At 39.1% G+C, this 17,618-nt stretch overlaps 2 protein-coding genes across 7 annotated transcripts in view; one reads left to right on the forward strand and one right to left on the reverse strand.

The window, feature by feature from the left end:
* PHIP (PHIP subunit of CUL4-Ring ligase complex) overlaps positions 1 to 11,029 on the forward strand; it is a 64,747-nt gene extending 53,718 nt beyond the window's left edge. For 3 of the 5 annotated variants that reach the window (XM_028722820.2, XM_077926200.1, XM_028722822.2), the window contains exons 36-40: positions 177 to 329; positions 1,314 to 1,477; positions 2,485 to 2,744; positions 3,452 to 3,613; positions 4,088 to 11,029. In XM_028722820.2, the coding sequence (XP_028578653.2) occupies positions 177 to 329; positions 1,314 to 1,477; positions 2,485 to 2,744; positions 3,452 to 3,613; positions 4,088 to 4,764 (1,416 nt within the window). In that variant the 3' untranslated portion in view covers positions 4,765 to 11,029. The remainder of the gene's footprint in view (positions 1 to 176; positions 330 to 1,313; positions 1,478 to 2,484; positions 2,745 to 3,451; positions 3,614 to 4,087) is intronic. The other 2 variants (XM_028722819.2, XM_028722821.2) reach the window with 2 other exon arrangements.
* Positions 11,030 to 11,569: 540 nt separating this feature from the next.
* Positions 11,570 to 17,355, reverse strand: IRAK1BP1 (interleukin 1 receptor associated kinase 1 binding protein 1). 2 transcript variants are annotated; one of them, XM_028722826.2, is made up of 4 exons: positions 16,900 to 17,340; positions 16,117 to 16,182; positions 14,957 to 15,087; positions 11,570 to 12,659 (listed from the first exon to the last, which is right to left on the reverse strand). In XM_028722826.2, the coding sequence occupies exons 1-4, from the start codon at positions 17,170 to 17,172 to the stop codon at positions 12,377 to 12,379; spliced, it is 753 nt and encodes a 250-aa protein (XP_028578659.2). In that variant the 5' UTR covers positions 17,173 to 17,340; the 3' UTR covers positions 11,570 to 12,376. The 2 variants fall into 2 exon arrangements, with proteins under 2 accessions (XP_028578659.2, XP_028578660.2); XM_028722827.2 differs by lacking the exon at positions 16,117 to 16,182 and having other exon boundaries at positions 16,900 to 17,355.
* Between the last annotated feature and the right edge of the window lie 263 nt (positions 17,356 to 17,618).

Here is a 17,618-nt window from a genome sequence, read left to right on the forward strand (position 1 = left end):
TAGCACATTCAGAAATTTTAGGCCTTTTTCCATTGGGGGATTTTGCTTAAAACACAGTATAAGATTTATGGTTTTTCATACTGGCTTGTGCAGTTATTTTCTGCTTTTTCAGTAATTAGTAATATAACATTAGATTGTTGAAATCAGTTCATTAATGTTTCTAAACATTTCTAAAGGATTACAGAGACATCATTGATACGCCAATGGATTTTGCCACGGTTCGGGAGACACTAGAAGCAGGGAACTATGAATCACCAATGGAATTGTGTAAAGATGTGAGGCTAATCTTCAGCAACTCCAAAGTGTATACACCGTGCAAAAGATCAAGAGTATGGCTTCACAATTTATTTCTTGATATGTACTGATGCTCTTTAAATGTTGTGTTTGTTGCTAGAGAAGCGGAATGTGTAATTGATTTGAATATGGACAACAAAACACGTCTCAGACGTTAAATTTAAAGCATATTTAAAGATATAGTTGGTGTTACCTGAAATAATACCTTATTTTGGGTCTTGTGCCTGTTCATGGAGAATCCTGATACAATCCAACAGATCCTTATTCCCCGCATCTACCTATTTTTCCTGCACTTGGGCATGCAGACAAGCAACGTGACAGGAAGGAACAATAGAGTAGATGTGAAGTCTGTGGCCCCTCTCCTGTCCTCATCCAGTGTTCCCTCTATCCGTGTTGGCTGCTTACATTCTGACCAAAAGCACCTGTGGAGAGTACAAGGCTGGGTGAAGAACTGTGCACATTCCTTCTAATGCTCCCATTGCAGTGCATGGGAAACAGAGAATGTGATGCTGTGGAGCCTTATGGGGATCTTCTGTGCAGTTGATCTTGCTTCATGTGTCTGCTGATTTGTGTAAACTACTATGGGCATCGTGGGACACGGGTGGCACTGTGGGTTAAACCACAGAGCCTAGGACTTGCCAGTCAGAAGGTCGGCGGTTCGAATCCCCACGACGGGGTGAGCTCCCATTGTTCGGTCCCTGCTCCTGCCCACCTAGCAGTTCGAAAGCAGGCAAAGTGCAAGTAGATAAATAGGTACCACTCTGGCGGGAAGGTAAACAGCGTTTCCGTGCGCTGCTCTGGTTCTCCAGAAGCGGCTTAGTCATGCTGGCCACATGAGCCGGAAGCTGTACGCCGGCTCCCTCGGCCAATAAAGCAAGATGAGTGCCGCAACCCCAGAGTCGGCCACGACTGGTCCTAATGGTCAGGGGTCCCTTTACCTTTACTATGGGCATAAATTTAAATGTGAGACAAACTGTTCAATTTTTTGTCATCTTAATACACTTTAATATTTTTAATAGATTTACAGCATGAGCCTGCGCCTGTCTGCCTTCTTTGAAGAACACATTAGTTCCATCTTATCAGATTACAAATCAGCCTTGCGTTTTCATAAAAGAAGCACAATTAAAAAGATAAGAAAGAAAAGAAGCAGAAGCAGTTCTCTTTCTAGTAGCGTTGCATCAAGGTATGATAGAGTTCTTCGTTCTTCCAAGTGCAATATTTGAATGTTTTACATTGGTGTGGCAGCACTTGTGGCTTCCTTTTGTTAATATTTTACACTGCATAAAAAGATATTTCCTAGCTTACTCCCATGCACAGGCCCAGGGCTAGCTTTGATTCTTCCAGTCCAGTTGTCCAAGCTGCCACTATCATACATGAGGCCACCAGACCCCTTGGTGTAGGAGTTGTTTTCTCCCTGCGCCCCCCCACACCCCAGCATCTGAGAGAATACAGTGGTACCTCTGGTTACGTACTTAATTCGTTCCAGAGGTCCGTTCTTAACCTGAAACTGTTCTTAACCTGAAGCACCACTTTAGCTAATGGGGCCTCCTGCTGCTGCCATGCTGCCGGAGCACGATTTCTGTTCTCATCCTGAAGCAAAGTTCTTAACCCAAGGTACTATTTCTGGGTTAGCGGAGTCTGTAACCTGAAGCGTATGTAACTCGAGGTACCACTGTACAGTTAATTCAGTAAACTTGCTAACCATAAGGGGATACTTGCAGACCAGTACTTAAGCTGTGGTTAAAACTTAAAGCCAACTAAAAAGATACTTAAAAACCTAGACATTAAAAAGGTCTTAGCTTGATAAGCTTTAGAAATCAGACTCATTGGCTAATGGAGAACATTCTAGAGTCATAGAACCACAACATACAACGCCTTTTCCCAGTTTGCCACCCACCTAATATTCAGCAGCAGAAGCAATCAATTTCTACTGAATATTCTAAGACCTGGGCAGGTTCATGTGGGATTAGGCAGTTCCTTGGATACCTGTGGCCCTAGCCATTTAGGCCTTTAAAGGTTACAATCAGCATTTGAATTGCTGAAGAGGCATTGAGAGAGATGTGTGTGGGTGAATTGGACCACATAAAGACAAAATGGCTCATGGATGAAATTAGTTGATAACCAGGGCCTATTGCTATTGCTTTACGCTATAAAATAGCACGAGTTGTCAGACTTCTCATCTGTTTGTAGTCCGGACAGGAAACGAAAAATAATAAAACCACAGCTGAAAGCTGAACCCCCTGCTATACCTTTGCCCCCTGCACCATCACGTTCAACATCCCTGAGAAACACTGCTGCTCAGATGAATGGAAAAGCAGATGTGACTTTGGTCCGAACAAGGAGTACAAGGGCAGTAGCAGAAATGGCAGTTAATGAACAACCATCTACTTCTTCAGGAGCAAAGCCTACAATTGTGAAAACTAGTGCTAATGTTACATCAGGTAAATCAGGTGGGTAAACTTATTAATAAGTGGTACAGATCTGGAACCTAAAATATAATGGCTTCCACTGCAGATGCAACATCACATTTATATGTTCATATTCAGATTAGGAAGACTAGGAACGCAATCCTAAATGGAGTGAGGTTGGGGATGCAAAGGGGCAATTTTACTGCCACTTCCAGAGGCCTGCCAGCGGGGGGTGGGGGGGTGGGATGGGCAGACTTGCCTTTTTTCCTTCACAATCTAAAATTTTCATTTCTGTCCCCTTTCCCATTGCACATTCCAGTGGAGGCAAATTTAGTTAAGTCAGCTGCAGGCTTGTTGTAGAGAGAGGGCCTGATTCCAGCACTTCTCTAATGAATGTAGGGGCTTTGGATACTACCTTCCTCCCAAATACACTATTTTGGGGCCTGATGCCAGCTACTTCTGGTCAAAGGACCATTGCGGACATGTCCCAATGTTCTTCAGTAGCAGAGAGCCACGTCTCCTTCCAGACCCCATACAGTCAGCAGATTTGGGGGTTGTGTAAATCATGGAAGTATAGAAAACCATAGAGTGAGGATAAATGAGTGAAATAATCTTAAACCCCTCAACAATGTTTTGTTGAAAATATATTTCAGAAGAAATAAGGTATGTATTTATTTGACCAACAAATATATATTATTTGAAAATCTTGTTTAAAACTTACCGTTTGCACTCTCTCTATTGTCTCCCAGTACTAGAGGATTCCACCAAACATTCCAAGAACCAGAATATTTTATCAGTCCATAATCAAACCAATTCTACTCATAACACTAGGAATAATACTGCAAGAGAAAATGTGGAGAAGGATAAACAAATTAAACGTAAACCAAAATCTTCCACTCTCAGCCCACAAGGTAAGCTTCTTGTATTTTTAAATGTTGGTTATTATGGAATATATAATAACCGGGGCTGCAGTTTTAGATTGATTAAAAGTAATTCCCACCAAGTAATCACTAAGTAATTTATAAGGCAAGTTTTTAGTTTATCAGTTTACAGCCCTGATTAATATTAGAAAATTTTATGGTGCTTTTGGTGTGTTCAGTCATTCAGATGAGTCTAATTTGTATGCAACTAAATTGAGGCCTGATTGGTCCTATACTTAGGATTGCTCTGCACTGAATTTTTTATTTGTTTGCAAAGTATGATAGGATTTATTTATTTTTGGTAAAGCTTGTTTTTCATTTTCATAAAAAACAAACAAAACCATATAGTGGGGAGGACAGTTCTCCTATTAAGAGAATTCTTTATCGCTCTCTCTCTCAAAAGAAAGAAAGAAAGAAAGAAAGATGGGTAATGCAAGTCACTAACATGTTACTCTGTCTTTATAGCAGATTGCAAGAATAATGTCATGGCTTTGGCATCTGGAAGCATCCAGGTAAATGGACATGGGGGACAGTCTTCAAAGCCTATGTTTAAGAGAGGTCCTGGACGGAAACCCAAGATTGAAACAAACAACAATAGTTGTGAAGTGGTGCACAAGAAAAGAGGGAGGAAACCAAAAAGCCTATTACTTGCTCAGCAAAAGAATTTAGGGCAGAACACAATCCAGACTCCTAAAGACCTAACAACAGCAGCAGCAGCAGCAGCAGCAACAACAGAGGAAGCATCTGTTTCCACTGCATGCAATTCTCTCTCTGAAAATAATGTGAAGGAAGACTTGTTGCAAAGAAAAGGGCGCGGAGGCAGAAAGCCTAAAAGAAAGCCAGAGGCACAAGAGCCAGGATTAGAACTTACATTTTCTGCAGATCCTAAGATTCAGACGAGAAGCAAGAGAAAAAAGACAGATGAACCTATTGAAGAAGAGCATGAAGAACTTAAAGATTCTGAACCCCACATGAGAACTAGAAATCAGGGTAGGAGGACAGCTTTTTACAATGAAGATGACTCGGAGGAGGAGCAAAGACAACTATTGTTTGAAGACACCTCTTTGACTTTTGGGACATCTAGCAGAGGCAGAGTCCGCAAGTTGACTGAAAAAGCAAAGGCTAATCTCATTGGTTGGTAACCAGCATTTAAAAATGCTACTAAACAGGTACAGCTGAGGAAGTGGTAGAACTAAGGATATCTGCTTTCTGCTGCTATTTACAAATGAGAATACGTTCTGATTTGGAAAAAGTATAGCAAAAACAAACTGAACATTTCTTTGAAAGAAGTATGTATTTTAAACTTTTGCTATTTATTGCCCTCCAAGTAGGTTATACATTTCAATTCACTTTGTTCAGTTGGTATTGAAGATTGTATAAATGGAAATTCTTGATTTGCAGAAATGTTACTGTAATTTTGGACAGTCAGTAACCTCTATTTGATTAAAATTGATAGAATTTTTAATGTAACAGACTGAGAACAGAACTCCTATTTTTGAATGAGCAAGGTACAGTACATTTGTATAGAGTGTAGTATCTGTGTTTTGCAGGATATTAGCAGAGTGTGGCAGTAAATGCCATTGAGAACAAATGCAAAATTCCAAACATTGCTAATAAGATGTTTAATTTCAGTAGTAATTGGGCACACAGCTTTGTACAAACAAACCTAGTGCAGCTTGTTGGTTTATCTAGGTTCAGCCAGAGAGAAAAATCACACTATGTAGATATATATATCCACATTGGAAAAAGTTTGACTAATATGTCTAATTTTTCAGACCTTCATTCTCGTATCAATCAAATCTCTGTTTATTGTGCCAAAGACTGAAAACCAGTGCAGTAGAAAAGTTTTTAGTGTCAGTGCAGCATACATTTTTCAATTATGCTTATGAATCTATGTTCTAAATATACACTGTTCTGAAAAATTATCTCTACTGGTACTTTGTAGTAAAAACAATTAATGCACTGGTGGGATCCTTAGGCAAAATGTATAATTGGGTTAAAGGATTCAAGGAAACTGCAGGAAAAGTGTGAGATTCTTATGTTTACGATGCGATCAGATTGATTGTTTATACAAATTGTGTTAAAACTGACTAAAATTTTAAAAAGTGTCTGTGTATGTATATATTATGTACACAAGCACATAAATATATACAATATTACCCAGGAATAATTTTTTTCAGGACTTTTTAGATAATACTAGATAAAATGTTAAAATGTCATACTTTTATTTTAAGGGGAAGATTGGTTATTTTCAATTATTAAAGATAAAAAGGCCAAATCACTTTTTATGCAATCATGTTTTATACAGTGTTCTCATTGCACATTGTTTTTCTGCACTTTTTACAGTGTACTTATCAAGCTGACATAAGTCAATATATACACACTAAAGGAAAATCCCACTTAATGATTGTGCCTTGTAGTCTATTATTTTGTGCATCTTTAGTAAACTTAAGTTGTCTATTGTAAATGACTATATGACTTAGGGGAATGTATTGCTGTATGTACTGCTATGGAAAAAGAAACAGTTATTTATTTGTTTATGGTACATTTACTTATTTTATACCTTTAAAACAAAGTTTGTATTAAAACAAACTTTAATACAATTTCTATTGTTTGAAAGTATAGTCCAGTTTAAAAGAAGACAAAATACATCTTTAAACAGTTGCATGGTACAAAAATGTAACCACACTTTTCATTTAACACCCATTGGGAGAAGTAAGCCTCAATCTAGAGATGCAGATGTATACATACCTGTTCAAAAGATAACTGGTGCCGGCAGCCTAGCCGTTTGGAGGGTAAGGATCTGAATATAACCTCCCATGCTTCCACTGGTGGGGGGGGGAATGTTAAAGGGGCTGCTTTTCCACCTCTCCAAATAGATTATTGGCTCTACCATGTTGACAAAACACAGCTAAACCTTTGGTTACATGAATATAATACTGGTAACAACACACACAAAACGTCAGGCTGTTTGTGACTATGTAACTTCTTTTTCAAAAACAATTCAACATGTAATATACAATATCACAACGTGTAATTCCATAAATCAACAGAACATATTATGATAAATTAAAGTCCAGTGGATGTCAGGAGAGACAGTCCATTCAGTTATTAATTTGACAAAAAGGCAATAACCATGATATGGTATGCTTATCCTGTGGTGTTCCACATCTCGCTGCTTTGAGGATTCTAGCGTTCTAGTGCTTCTTACATGTAGATATCAGATGGAAAGCTTGAAAGTATGGCACAATAAGGATTCCGGGATAATACCTTGTTTCGCCTAATCTGGCTTCGTCAGCTGTGCATATTCATATTCTTGTGTGCCAAAAACATGGAACATAATAGGTAGAGTTATGAGTATTCACGGCTGACAAAGCTTGATGGGGCGAAACAAGGTATTATCCCGGAATCCTTCGTTCCATACTTTCAAGCTTTCCATTTGATACCTACATGTAAGGAACATTAGAACGCTAGAATCCTCAAAGTAGCGAGGTGTGGAACGCCACAGGTTAAGCATACCGTGCCGTGGTTATTTCCTGTTTGCCAAATTAACAACTGAATGGACTGTCTCTCCTGACCATCCATTGGACTTTATCAGAATATGTTCTCTTGATTTATGGAATTGCACCTTGTGATATTTTATATTACATGTTGAATTGATTTTGAAAAAGAAGTTGCATAGTCACAAACAGCCTGACGTTTTGTGTGTGTTGTTACCAGTATTATATTCACGTAACCGAAGGTTTAGCTGTGTTTTGCCAACATGGTAGAGCCAATAATCTGTTTGGAGAGGTGGAGAAGCAGCCCCTTTAACATTCTCTCCCCCCCCCCCACCAGTGGAAGCATGGGAGGTTATATTCAGATCCTTACCCTCCAAACAGCTAGGTTGACGGCACCAATTATCTTACGTTTTGTGTGTGTCTACCATGTTGGCAACATTGACAGTCTGTGTTAATATGTAGTTTCCAGTCCGGGTTTGAGGACTGCAGGTGGAAGCAACTTCAGGAACTATGTATGCAACACAGCTATGTATGCAACATGATACTCAATTAGTGCACATATGTTGCTCGCAGTGGATGGCGTATGAGGTTCAAGATTAATATGCATCTTTTATCCATTTGTGTCCATGGCAATTGGTTCTTAAAATGCATTTCTGATTTTATCACAAATACTCATAAACATCAAGATAATTCACTTTTATTTGAAGTAGGCTAATTGATGTTATGATCAGGCCAGTTTAGAATGTTTGGAGGCAGGGAAGATTCTGTTTTGGTTGGTTAGTTGCCATCATCATCTCCTCTAAATAACCCATATTGGTTTGGCTTTTAAGAAAATATCTTCAACTAAGAGTATTTGCAAAATCATGATTTACAGTAGAATAATAAGTTCTACTGGCACTAGTCCTCCTTGGATACCTATTTTCATTAGCATATTATAATTATGGGATTTGGGACACTGACTTATGTTTTTAAACATGCATTCTTACTAATATTGCAGACATTAAACATGAAAATATTTCAGCAGCCTATATACAGTGATAGTTCATTTCACAGTGGAAGCATTACAGTAGATTTATCTTGTCCATTTAAGAATTTCACTGTTGATGAAGGCAATCAATTTCAAATGTGTGATTTCCTTTTGTTATCTGCATTGTTATATAAAAGAAATTGGCAAAGCAAACATGAAACCCCATTGCTGTAAGTTACTCCATTTATAACTATGTCCCACTTGGCATATATTTATGTATATACTTGTATACATCAAGTATGTGTATGTAACGTTGGAGAATGGAACAGTACACATCACCATCATAGTGTCTGAAAATTACACATTTCAGAACAAAAGAATCGAAGTCTTATTTGCAGTACACAAATGTATTGTTCCCCATTCATGAATAATTTTGTACTAAGAATTCACAAGCTTATTTTTTTCTAACATTATTTTGGTAATACATTTGTGTAGAAACACTTAAAACTGTAATTGTGCTAGATATACTATATAAGTGCTTTAAATTGCATTGGTTTGACTTAAATTACTGTCATTGGTTAGATTTGACCGATTTGCAAAAAAATTATTGTACCAACACAGAAGAGCTTTTGATTTAGCACATTTTAATAGAAGCAATAAATACTGGTTCACTAACTTTTGGAGGGAGAAACCATAATGAAATGTGTTATGGATAAAACTATTGAGAGCAAAGTAATATTTATTTTATGGCACATTTACATGGAAAATACTATGTAGACACTCTTTCTGTTGGTAATTACAGATATTCACACAAGCAATTATCTTACATACTTGGCAGTAATGAAAACAAATGTAAAATGCAGTCTACTGAATACAGCTTCTGATACAGAGCGGTCCATTAGTTCCATAATGCTGAACATTAAATTACTTCAATATTAACCAGTGGTTACTATACGATGTCTGATAGCAGCACATTCCATTTTCTTTGATTGGGAAATAAGTTCATTTTCACTCCAGTAATCAATCCCTTGTTTGGCTAAGCGGGTTTGAAATTTGATTGTTTCCCAGGGATTAAGCTTGAATTACATTGGTATAATACTGGGTACTGAAGAAATGATCTTTATCATTGTGGTATGAGTAGCGATGCAGCTTTACAAAACCCGTCTTCCTATAGTACTGCTGTGATGTAAACTTGCACAAAGTTATTCGGACCATACTGTCAATTTTTTCCATTTGTGGTTAATTCAGTTGTTTAATACTTTATCTTAGTTTGGATTGATCTTTGTAAAATACCGATTCAAAAGCATGTAGTACTTCTCAACGTTTAAAAATGAATGGGGACATAGTTTCAGTACATAAGTCATGTGCTGTGTTACGATTCTTTGTGAAATACCAATTTGAGCTTTCAGTTTCATGAGCTTTAGTACATCTAAAGTGATATTAAGACCCCAGCCAGAACTCCATACACACAGCTCTTAAGTGTGTTGATTTCTGCAAAGAGCTGATCCTACTGTGCTGAAGAATGTGGATCCTTTGCTTTGAAGCAAGAGCTGCTGGTGGTCTATTCAATGAAAGCTTAAGGCCGCAATCCAGTCGTACCTTGCATCCTCAGGGCATGCAGGAGTTTCCTGCCATCCATCTCACCCACACCGGCCATCAGACTTCCCATAACTGGAGAGGTGCACTTGTGGGACAGCTGTGTCCTAGTGTGTGTAAGGGACCGACTGGGTTGAGCCTTGTTGTAAATTTTGATGTATCAATCTTGCATTTCATGTTCTTGGACCTAAGCATTCATCTAATAAAAGGGCTGTTCAGTTTCTGCTGTAAATAATGTACATATGTTTATAATTCAAAAAAGGTGTACATTTCATATATAGTGGCCAAGTCTGAAAATTATTTCTAATATAACAAAATCTGGTATTGTGTTTTTTTTAAATGTGCTAACTTTACATAATTATTCTTGGAATAATGGTGAAGCAGAAAATTATTTTGTTGCTCTCATTTTCCCATTTAGTTCACAACATTTTGGAATAAAAGGTACCCTCTGTTTCAGGAAGGTTACATTTATTTCAGGATATTTTTTGTTAAAGTACCGTAGATGTGAGATGGCATTTTGAAGATGGAAATAGCATAATATTTGCTGTTAAAGACCAAACCCCAAATTTGCCTTTTTTAAAGGGTAAATAATTTAAGGAGCTATTTATATGAAAAAGCATTTTTCTTTTGATACCAAAAAGGGAGCCAAATGCTGAATATTTGAATTTTAAATAAATGCAGATAATTGCTTCAGGATATGGTATAAATTTTTGTCCATTATATAATTAGTGCTGGAAATGACTACACCTTTAAAGAGACAGCACCAAATTTCTACACTTTCACATAAGACATTTAACATGGTATATTTATCTCAGATGCATGTTTTAAAAAGGATAGGCTATTGACACACATTTTGAAGTTACATTTTTGGACCATTACACTGCAAAAATTGAAAAGGAAGTTATTGAGTGAATACCTTAAACCTTGCCACTTAATGTTGAAACATATAATGTAGTGTAACTTAAGGAAATTGTCTGGAACATCTAATTTTCAAACTGACACATTTTAAAGCTTTGCTTACTTTGTACAGTATGGTGTAAATCCCAAAAATGTTCATGTAACCAACATACAGTTTTACAAGTTTAGGTTTTATCAAGCTTATTTTCTTTCTCTTCTGCTTTTTCAAGTTATAAAGTGCAGTCTCACACCTGGATGAACAGTGCCCTTTCTTTTTGTACATATTGATCGAAACTTTTATTGTTATGTGAAACACTTACGTTGGTTTTGATGAATAATACTTGGAATCCTTTTATACAAACTAGAATGTATGTGTATGAATTACTGTCACTGCAATGTAGTAACTACAAACCTATTTTTAAATAAATAGAAAACTCGTTTTTCTAAGCTGCTTTGCTTTTGTTATTAAACTAATATAAATGTGTGAAGTACACAAGTTGTGTCTAAAAACTTTCACCATACTGCAATCCTACGTTGACCCAAAAATAAGCCCCATCAAGTTCAATGAGTCTTAGTCCCAGGTAAGTTTCTACAGGACTGCAACCTTAATGACTTAAATATAAAGGATATTGATTGGCAACAAGAGTAACTTCGTTTCTTAACACAAATGCTCTAATGGAACTGGTAAATTTTACTACCATCACTACATGTGTGAGACAGCCTTACAAATTCTATTATCCAGAGATGTGTGATCAACTTTCTTTCTGAAGGCACTTATTCTTAACAGGTGCATAGGCAGGTAAGATAATATACTATAATATAAAATGGATATTGTGTTGGGCTAGGAGAATGAAAAACATCTGCATTATTTCCTTGTTAGGAAAAGCTGCCCCGCCCCCATAACCTTGCTTCCTTACATTAGCAAAGCCAGAATAAATTCCACAAAAATAGCAAACTGCAGATTGAATACAAAGAGTGAATAGTTCATACAGGTTGGAAAGTTAGAATTTTATTAAATTGGAGATTAAGAAACTATAGGCAGAGTTGTAAGTTCTATCCTTTTTGTTTAAACTGCATTCCTTAATCTGTGAAACTATTCAAGCAGAAATCACTCGACACCTTGCCTAGTCTCACCACCAACACCCAAAAATTAGCAAGTTTTTCAGCAACAATGCAGTTTTACGGTATTTCCGTCTCTTATTCATAATTTCTTAACTCAAGACTGCTTATATTTGAGAAATTTCTCATGTCAGACAGTAAATGCACATCCTTATATTTGAAGGCCAGGAGCTTCTGGCATCTAAGGAATTTCTCCCCTGATAAAACTACTCTCAGCAGAGATTTCTTGAACTACACTGACAATGTGGCATTTCACCAAATTCACTGGGGAAAAAAGCTGGTTTCTGTCATCAGCCATTAAGAATTATTCTAAACAGTATATAAAAAATGTACTTGTATCTATGGCTATCACAAGCATTCACTAGGTTGATTCCAAAGTTTGTTTTATTCATGGAAGGAGCTGCTGATAATGGAAAGTGTCTTCTATGAACACGAGGGCTTCTTCATGGCAAGACGTTTTCTTCCAAGAAATGAAACGTAAATTGGGATCCAAGCCACAGCTTGCGTCCAAGTCCAGAGAATTACAACCTGTGCTACAATTTCATGGAATCGTTTAAAAAGTGAACAAACGTCAGAGTCACTTTAACATTTTGATTAAGGAAAAGCTAGTTAAGCTTCCTAAGAATAATGTTCTTCCCAAAGGAAAACACAATGATTCCGGACTTCAGTAATAAATCAGTTTACATTTATGTGAGCTGCTTGTTTTCTCTTCCTTTCCCCCTTTATTTCAAAAACAGCATATACCCTTGAGGAAACATAGATGGTGGCACTCTGGAGTCTCTGCTGCAAACCCAGTGAGTCTGGGGCATTGGCCAAGTGATTTTCGAGGTGGCCCTCCCACTCTTTCACTTCCTCTTCCCTTATTAGCAAAGGCTTCCCAAGGGGCTGGCCAAGCAACTGGCAAACTTCTTGAGCTTTTTGCCGGGCACTCCCAACAGCAGCAAGACAAACCTGACGTCTGCAAAAAAAAACAAAGACCAATGAGAAGATTTAGCTAATTAAAGCAACAAAAAGGGAGTGTGTCAATTAAAACCGTTAACCAATGTAGTACCTACTTTTGAGCACTGTATACTCTGCTTTTCAATGAGAAAGACCTTCACAAAGCAACTAACAGTACAATCCTATACAGATCTACCCAAAAGTATGTTACTTCGAGTTCATTGAGATTAATTCCAGGTAGCAGTGTAGGATTTCAGCCTCTATATATTCAGTGATGTTATCCCCTCCCCCATTTTACGACATTTAAAATTTATGCAACTTAAACAACTAAATTAACCCCCTTCCCCCACTCCACCAGTTTACATTGTTGTGAAAAATAACAACACACATGTTCCATGTCAGATTGGAAATCCAATGTAAGTTTGTCAAAGGCTAAGAAAGGCAAATAAAGTTCCGATCTCACACAGAACAGAGTTAATTTGTCTTTTCTTTCCAGAGCAAAAAGCAAAAACCAGCTCATTGTGCCCAGAGTGAGGTGTATGCTGGTGGTGGATTCTCCCCTGCTCTGATATGTTAACAGTTAATAAACATGTAACAAACTAATGGAAAAGTATTTAATCTTCTCCCACAGGCAACGTTTAACTTTTGTGTAGTTTTGCATGAAGTGTTAGCTGCCCTACCCTTTGATACCATTGATTTATATTCACTCTTTGAAAGTTTTACCAACTGCATGCTTTCACAGACCGTGCTGCTGCCGTTCAACAGTTTAATAGTTCTTTATGCTTCAGATCTGAATCAAGGCCTTTATACACTTCAGTGGTGTTATTATATACTTGTTGTTGTTTAGTCATTCAGTCATGTCCGACTCTTCATGACCCCATGGACCAGAGCACGCCAGGCACTCCTGTCTTCCAGTGGTTATACATGCACTGTCATTTCAACCTTTCCATACCAGACAGGCAAAACTCTGAAACTAAGCCAAAATATATGTGATTGCATTTATTTTCATTCATCTCTTTGTAGGCTGGCTTTCTCCTCCTCATAGGCTGCAATCCTGTTCCCACTCTACTGAGAGTACAGTCGAACCTTGGGTTGCGAACGTGATCTGTGCGGGAGGCACGTTCACAACCCGCAGCACCGCGCATGACGTGATTTGGCGCTTCTGCGCATCTGCAAAGCGTGATTTAGTGCTTCTGCGCATGCACTGAAACCGGGAAGTAACCCGTTCCGGTACTTCCGCGTTCGCCGTGGTCTGTAACTCGAAAACATGCAACCCGAGGTATGACTGTACAGGATTTCACAGTTATTCATGTACCAGCATTGGGGTGCTTGACTGAATATCTTGTTTTTGCAGTGGCCAACCAGATGTCTATAGGAAGCCCAGATGGAGGACCCGAGGGCAACAGCACTCTCCTCTTAGCCTGGAGAAGAGGAGGTTAAGGGGTGATATGATAGCCATGTTCAAATATATAAAAGGATGTCATATAGAGGAGGGAGAAAGGTTGTTTTCTGCTGCTCCAGAGAAGCGGACACGGAGCAATGGATCCAAACTACAAGAAAGGAGATTCCACCTAAACATTAGGAAGAACTTCCTGACAGTAAGAGCTGTTCGACAGTGGAATTTGCTGCCAAGGAGTGTGGTGGAGTCTCCTTCTTTGGAGGTCTTTAAGCAGAGGCTTGACAACCATATGTCAGGAGTGCTCTGATGGTGTTTCCTGCTTGGCAGGGGGTTGGACTCGATGGCCCTTGTGGTCTATTCCAACTCTATGATTCTATGATTCTATGATTTGTCATCTTAATGATACATTCCAATTTAGAACCTTCAGAAGAATATGGAGCCTTGTTTCGTTTTTTTGTCTACTTTAATATTATATCAACCTCTTTCATGGGGGATTTGCTCCTGCCATGGCTTGGCTTAGTGCTTCTGGTCTGCTTCTCTCCAAGTCACGAGTAGCAATCAAGGTTTGTTCTTGGTTTACTGTTCATGGTTTATTTGGGGGAAACAAAAGATGAGCTTGGATTCTTACATAATACAGCTTGTTTTCCAGCAACGGGACAAAAGTAAAACACCTGCAGTTTCCAACTGTGTGCACTAGCACATTCACTTTAAACCATCATTTATTTTATAAATGGTTTACTATTATGCACGAGCCATATCTATATGAACATGTGTATTCCACCAGCTGTTTTCTTGGACTGGTCAACAAAATAGAAGCTTTGGCTACTTATTAGAGAAGAGATTTCCAGAGGCATGGCAATGGTAAATCAAGCTAGCAAGACCTAACTTTCTGGTAAAAGGAGGAAGACATAACTTACCGAAGGGCATCTACTGCCTCCACTGTATGGTAAAAGTGAGGTGGGCTGATGATAACAGAGCTACCTAGCTTCTCAACAAGGAAGTTACAGACGTCTTGCATTTTGCCGAAATCACTGAATGTAATGCAGACCTATATGGGAATGTAAAAATTTGCAAGCCTTTTTAGTGTCTTAGCTAAAAACTGGGTAAAGATGAATAATACAAAATCAATTATAATATGCATTTTGTACAAAGCTAAATTAGATTATACTTTCATTTATATGCTACCTCTGTACAGAGGAAGTTTTGCTCAATGTGGCTTACATAGCTTTCAGCAATACATGAAAAATACTCATATCTGTATGCTTATTATTATATGGAATTAAAGCAGACAATTTTTGTCATATTCAAGTTTTTAGAATGACAATCGTTTTGTAGAACCAACTACGGAGAAGCAATGAATTTGCAGAATTGGAAAGACATTCAGGAAATTAATATTAACCCCTGGTTTATAACCGCATATCAACATGCTCCTAATATTTTAAGACAATTCAATCCTGCATGAGAAGTCCCGTTGTGTTAGGGATGTCAAACGTCTGGAATTGACATCTTGGCGTTTTTGTAAAAAGCTCAACAATTTCAGTGGCTTCCTTTAAAAAAGCAAACTTTTGGGCCTTCCTAAAAAAAAAAAAAAAAAAAAAAAAAGCTCAACAACTACCCTACACTGTGTTCAATAAGACTTCCAGATAAGCATGTATGGGATTGATGCCTAGATCCAAGGCTGCAATTCTAAACACAATTCACATAAAGAAAGCTTTTCTTAGTTTCAATATGAATGTTTTGAGGATTGGATTGTAAATTTGGTAGATGTTTCAATTTCTGCTTCCATAAATAACTACACCAGTACCTCATTATCAAGCGTGCTGTGATGCTTACATAGTTTTGTAAGGCAATTAAGATGGTATCGCAGGAAAATACTTCAGGAGGGGGATGGCAAAAAAGATAATATATAAATAACCACAAGCAGTAATACTGTAATGTATGAGTGTGGAACCATTTTCACCCTTGAGCAGAAACGCATATTAGGACATAGTTTCACATTTCTTGTTTAATGCTCAAGATATATATTAAAAAAGGGTATTTGAGACACATGACCAATACTCATACTTAAGACACTTGCCTCTGCTTCCATCTTATACAAATTGTCTATTCTACTAAAGTTCTTTGTCACAGTCATGTCGTTCTCCTAGGGGGAAAAAACACAACAGCTTTAAGTACAAAACTAAGGAAGAGAATGCTTTTCAGTGAAATTATGGTTGCTTAACTAGTACTAAGCAATGCAGCAGAGTTCATGGTACACTATTTCAAGGTAAAAATAAAAAATCCAGCTTAGCATAGATGAGTAAATCTTGTCTTCACCCACAATTACTGTATCAAATACTATTCTGGACTGTTAACCAAACCTAAGCAGAGCATGAAATCATTTATCATCCAGCCTGTTACTCCGTAAATATATCTCGTTGCACCAAATACAGAGAGCAATTTTTAAAACCTGGTTGCCATCTAAGCAACCTGTGTGCAGCCTTGAGTTCACTGATAGCAGGGCAGGAAGGAAATGCAGCAAATACACAATCAGGAAATACACAATAAACTTGGGCTTGTAGCCAAGGGTTACTTCTCTAGCCTAATCATTCCACTGTGCTGGTTTTGCTCGGTTTGAATGCTTCTATGGTGTGGAACCACTGCCCTTCCATGTGTTGCAGCTCGGCTCCCATCAGGTCAGTGGTGCTGAGGGTATCTGTAGGGGTACAAGCGGCCCACCCCTCCCACCAAAATATAAGAGAGAGCGAAAGCTTTTCCGGTGCAGAAGATGGTGATGATGTGGTGTAGCCGCACAGAAAGCCGTTGAGCTGCGCGCATGCGCGAGAGGTGGGTCGGCTGTCCTTCTCCCCCTCCAACCCACCGAGATTCCTCCGCGCTGCCGGGCGCTCTGGGCGACATAATCCAGCCTCCGAGTGACGCTGCTCCGCGCCGCTCCGGCCTCCCCTTTCTTGCTCTTCAGGTAAACGGTGACTTTCGCCCGGTCCGGCCTAGCGCTGAGTTCCGAGGTGCCGCTGACGTGAACTTCCCTCCCCGGCGGCCTCGGGACTTCATTCTCCCGGCTGTTGTCCCCCCCGGCGGGCGGAGGGACCAGCTCGGCAAACACCCGGGCTGGAGAAAGCGGCGGTAACGGCATCCCGAGGGAGTTGAAGGAAGGAGACCGCTAAGGCGCCATGGCAACGGAGCCCTCCGCGCCCAAAGCATCACGGGGGATGTAGTTCTGGACACGGCCGGGTCACGTGGCCTATCCGGCGCTCCCCCGTCGGGAGAGGCTCCTCGGCGCTTGGGAGCGCGGCGTCCCAGGGTTCGTAGCGTCGTCTTCCCCTTCACGTGACGCCCGCCGAGGTGCGCTGCTTTGTTTTGCCGAGGGAACCCGCTGCCCTGTTCAGTTTCAGCGCTCGGAGCTTGGGCGCTTCGAAGCTGCGAGTTCCCTTAAGCAGCTAAATCGAGTTTTTTAAAAATTCTTCTCTCTCTCTACGTGGAGTGTCCTTAGAGAATGTTGGTGGTTTTCTCTCCCAAGCAGCGTTAGCTCGATTCCAAGGAAAGCAACACGGGAGAAAACTCACCTGCACAGGAGCTCGC

The sequence above is a fragment of the Podarcis muralis genome, chromosome 3 (genome assembly GCF_964188315.1).
Source record: "Podarcis muralis chromosome 3, rPodMur119.hap1.1, whole genome shotgun sequence".
NCBI classification, from domain to species: domain Eukaryota; kingdom Metazoa; phylum Chordata; class Lepidosauria; order Squamata; family Lacertidae; genus Podarcis; species Podarcis muralis.

What these genes read in the sequence shown, in the direction of transcription:
- IRAK1BP1 (XM_028722826.2), bottom strand. Translation starts at nt 17,172, where the DNA reads ATGCCGTTACCGCCGCTTTCTCCAGCCCGGGTGTTTGCCGAGCTGGTC. An exon ending in GGCAGCGCGGAGGAATCTCG is followed by an intron (nt 16,183 to 16,899) that starts GTGGGTTGGAGG and finishes TTTTCCCCCTAG; the next exon opens with GAGAACGACATGACTGTGAC. An exon ending in TGTATAAGATGGAAGCAGAG is followed by an intron (nt 15,088 to 16,116) that starts GCAAGTGTCTTA and finishes ATTCCCATATAG; the next exon opens with GTCTGCATTACATTCAGTGA.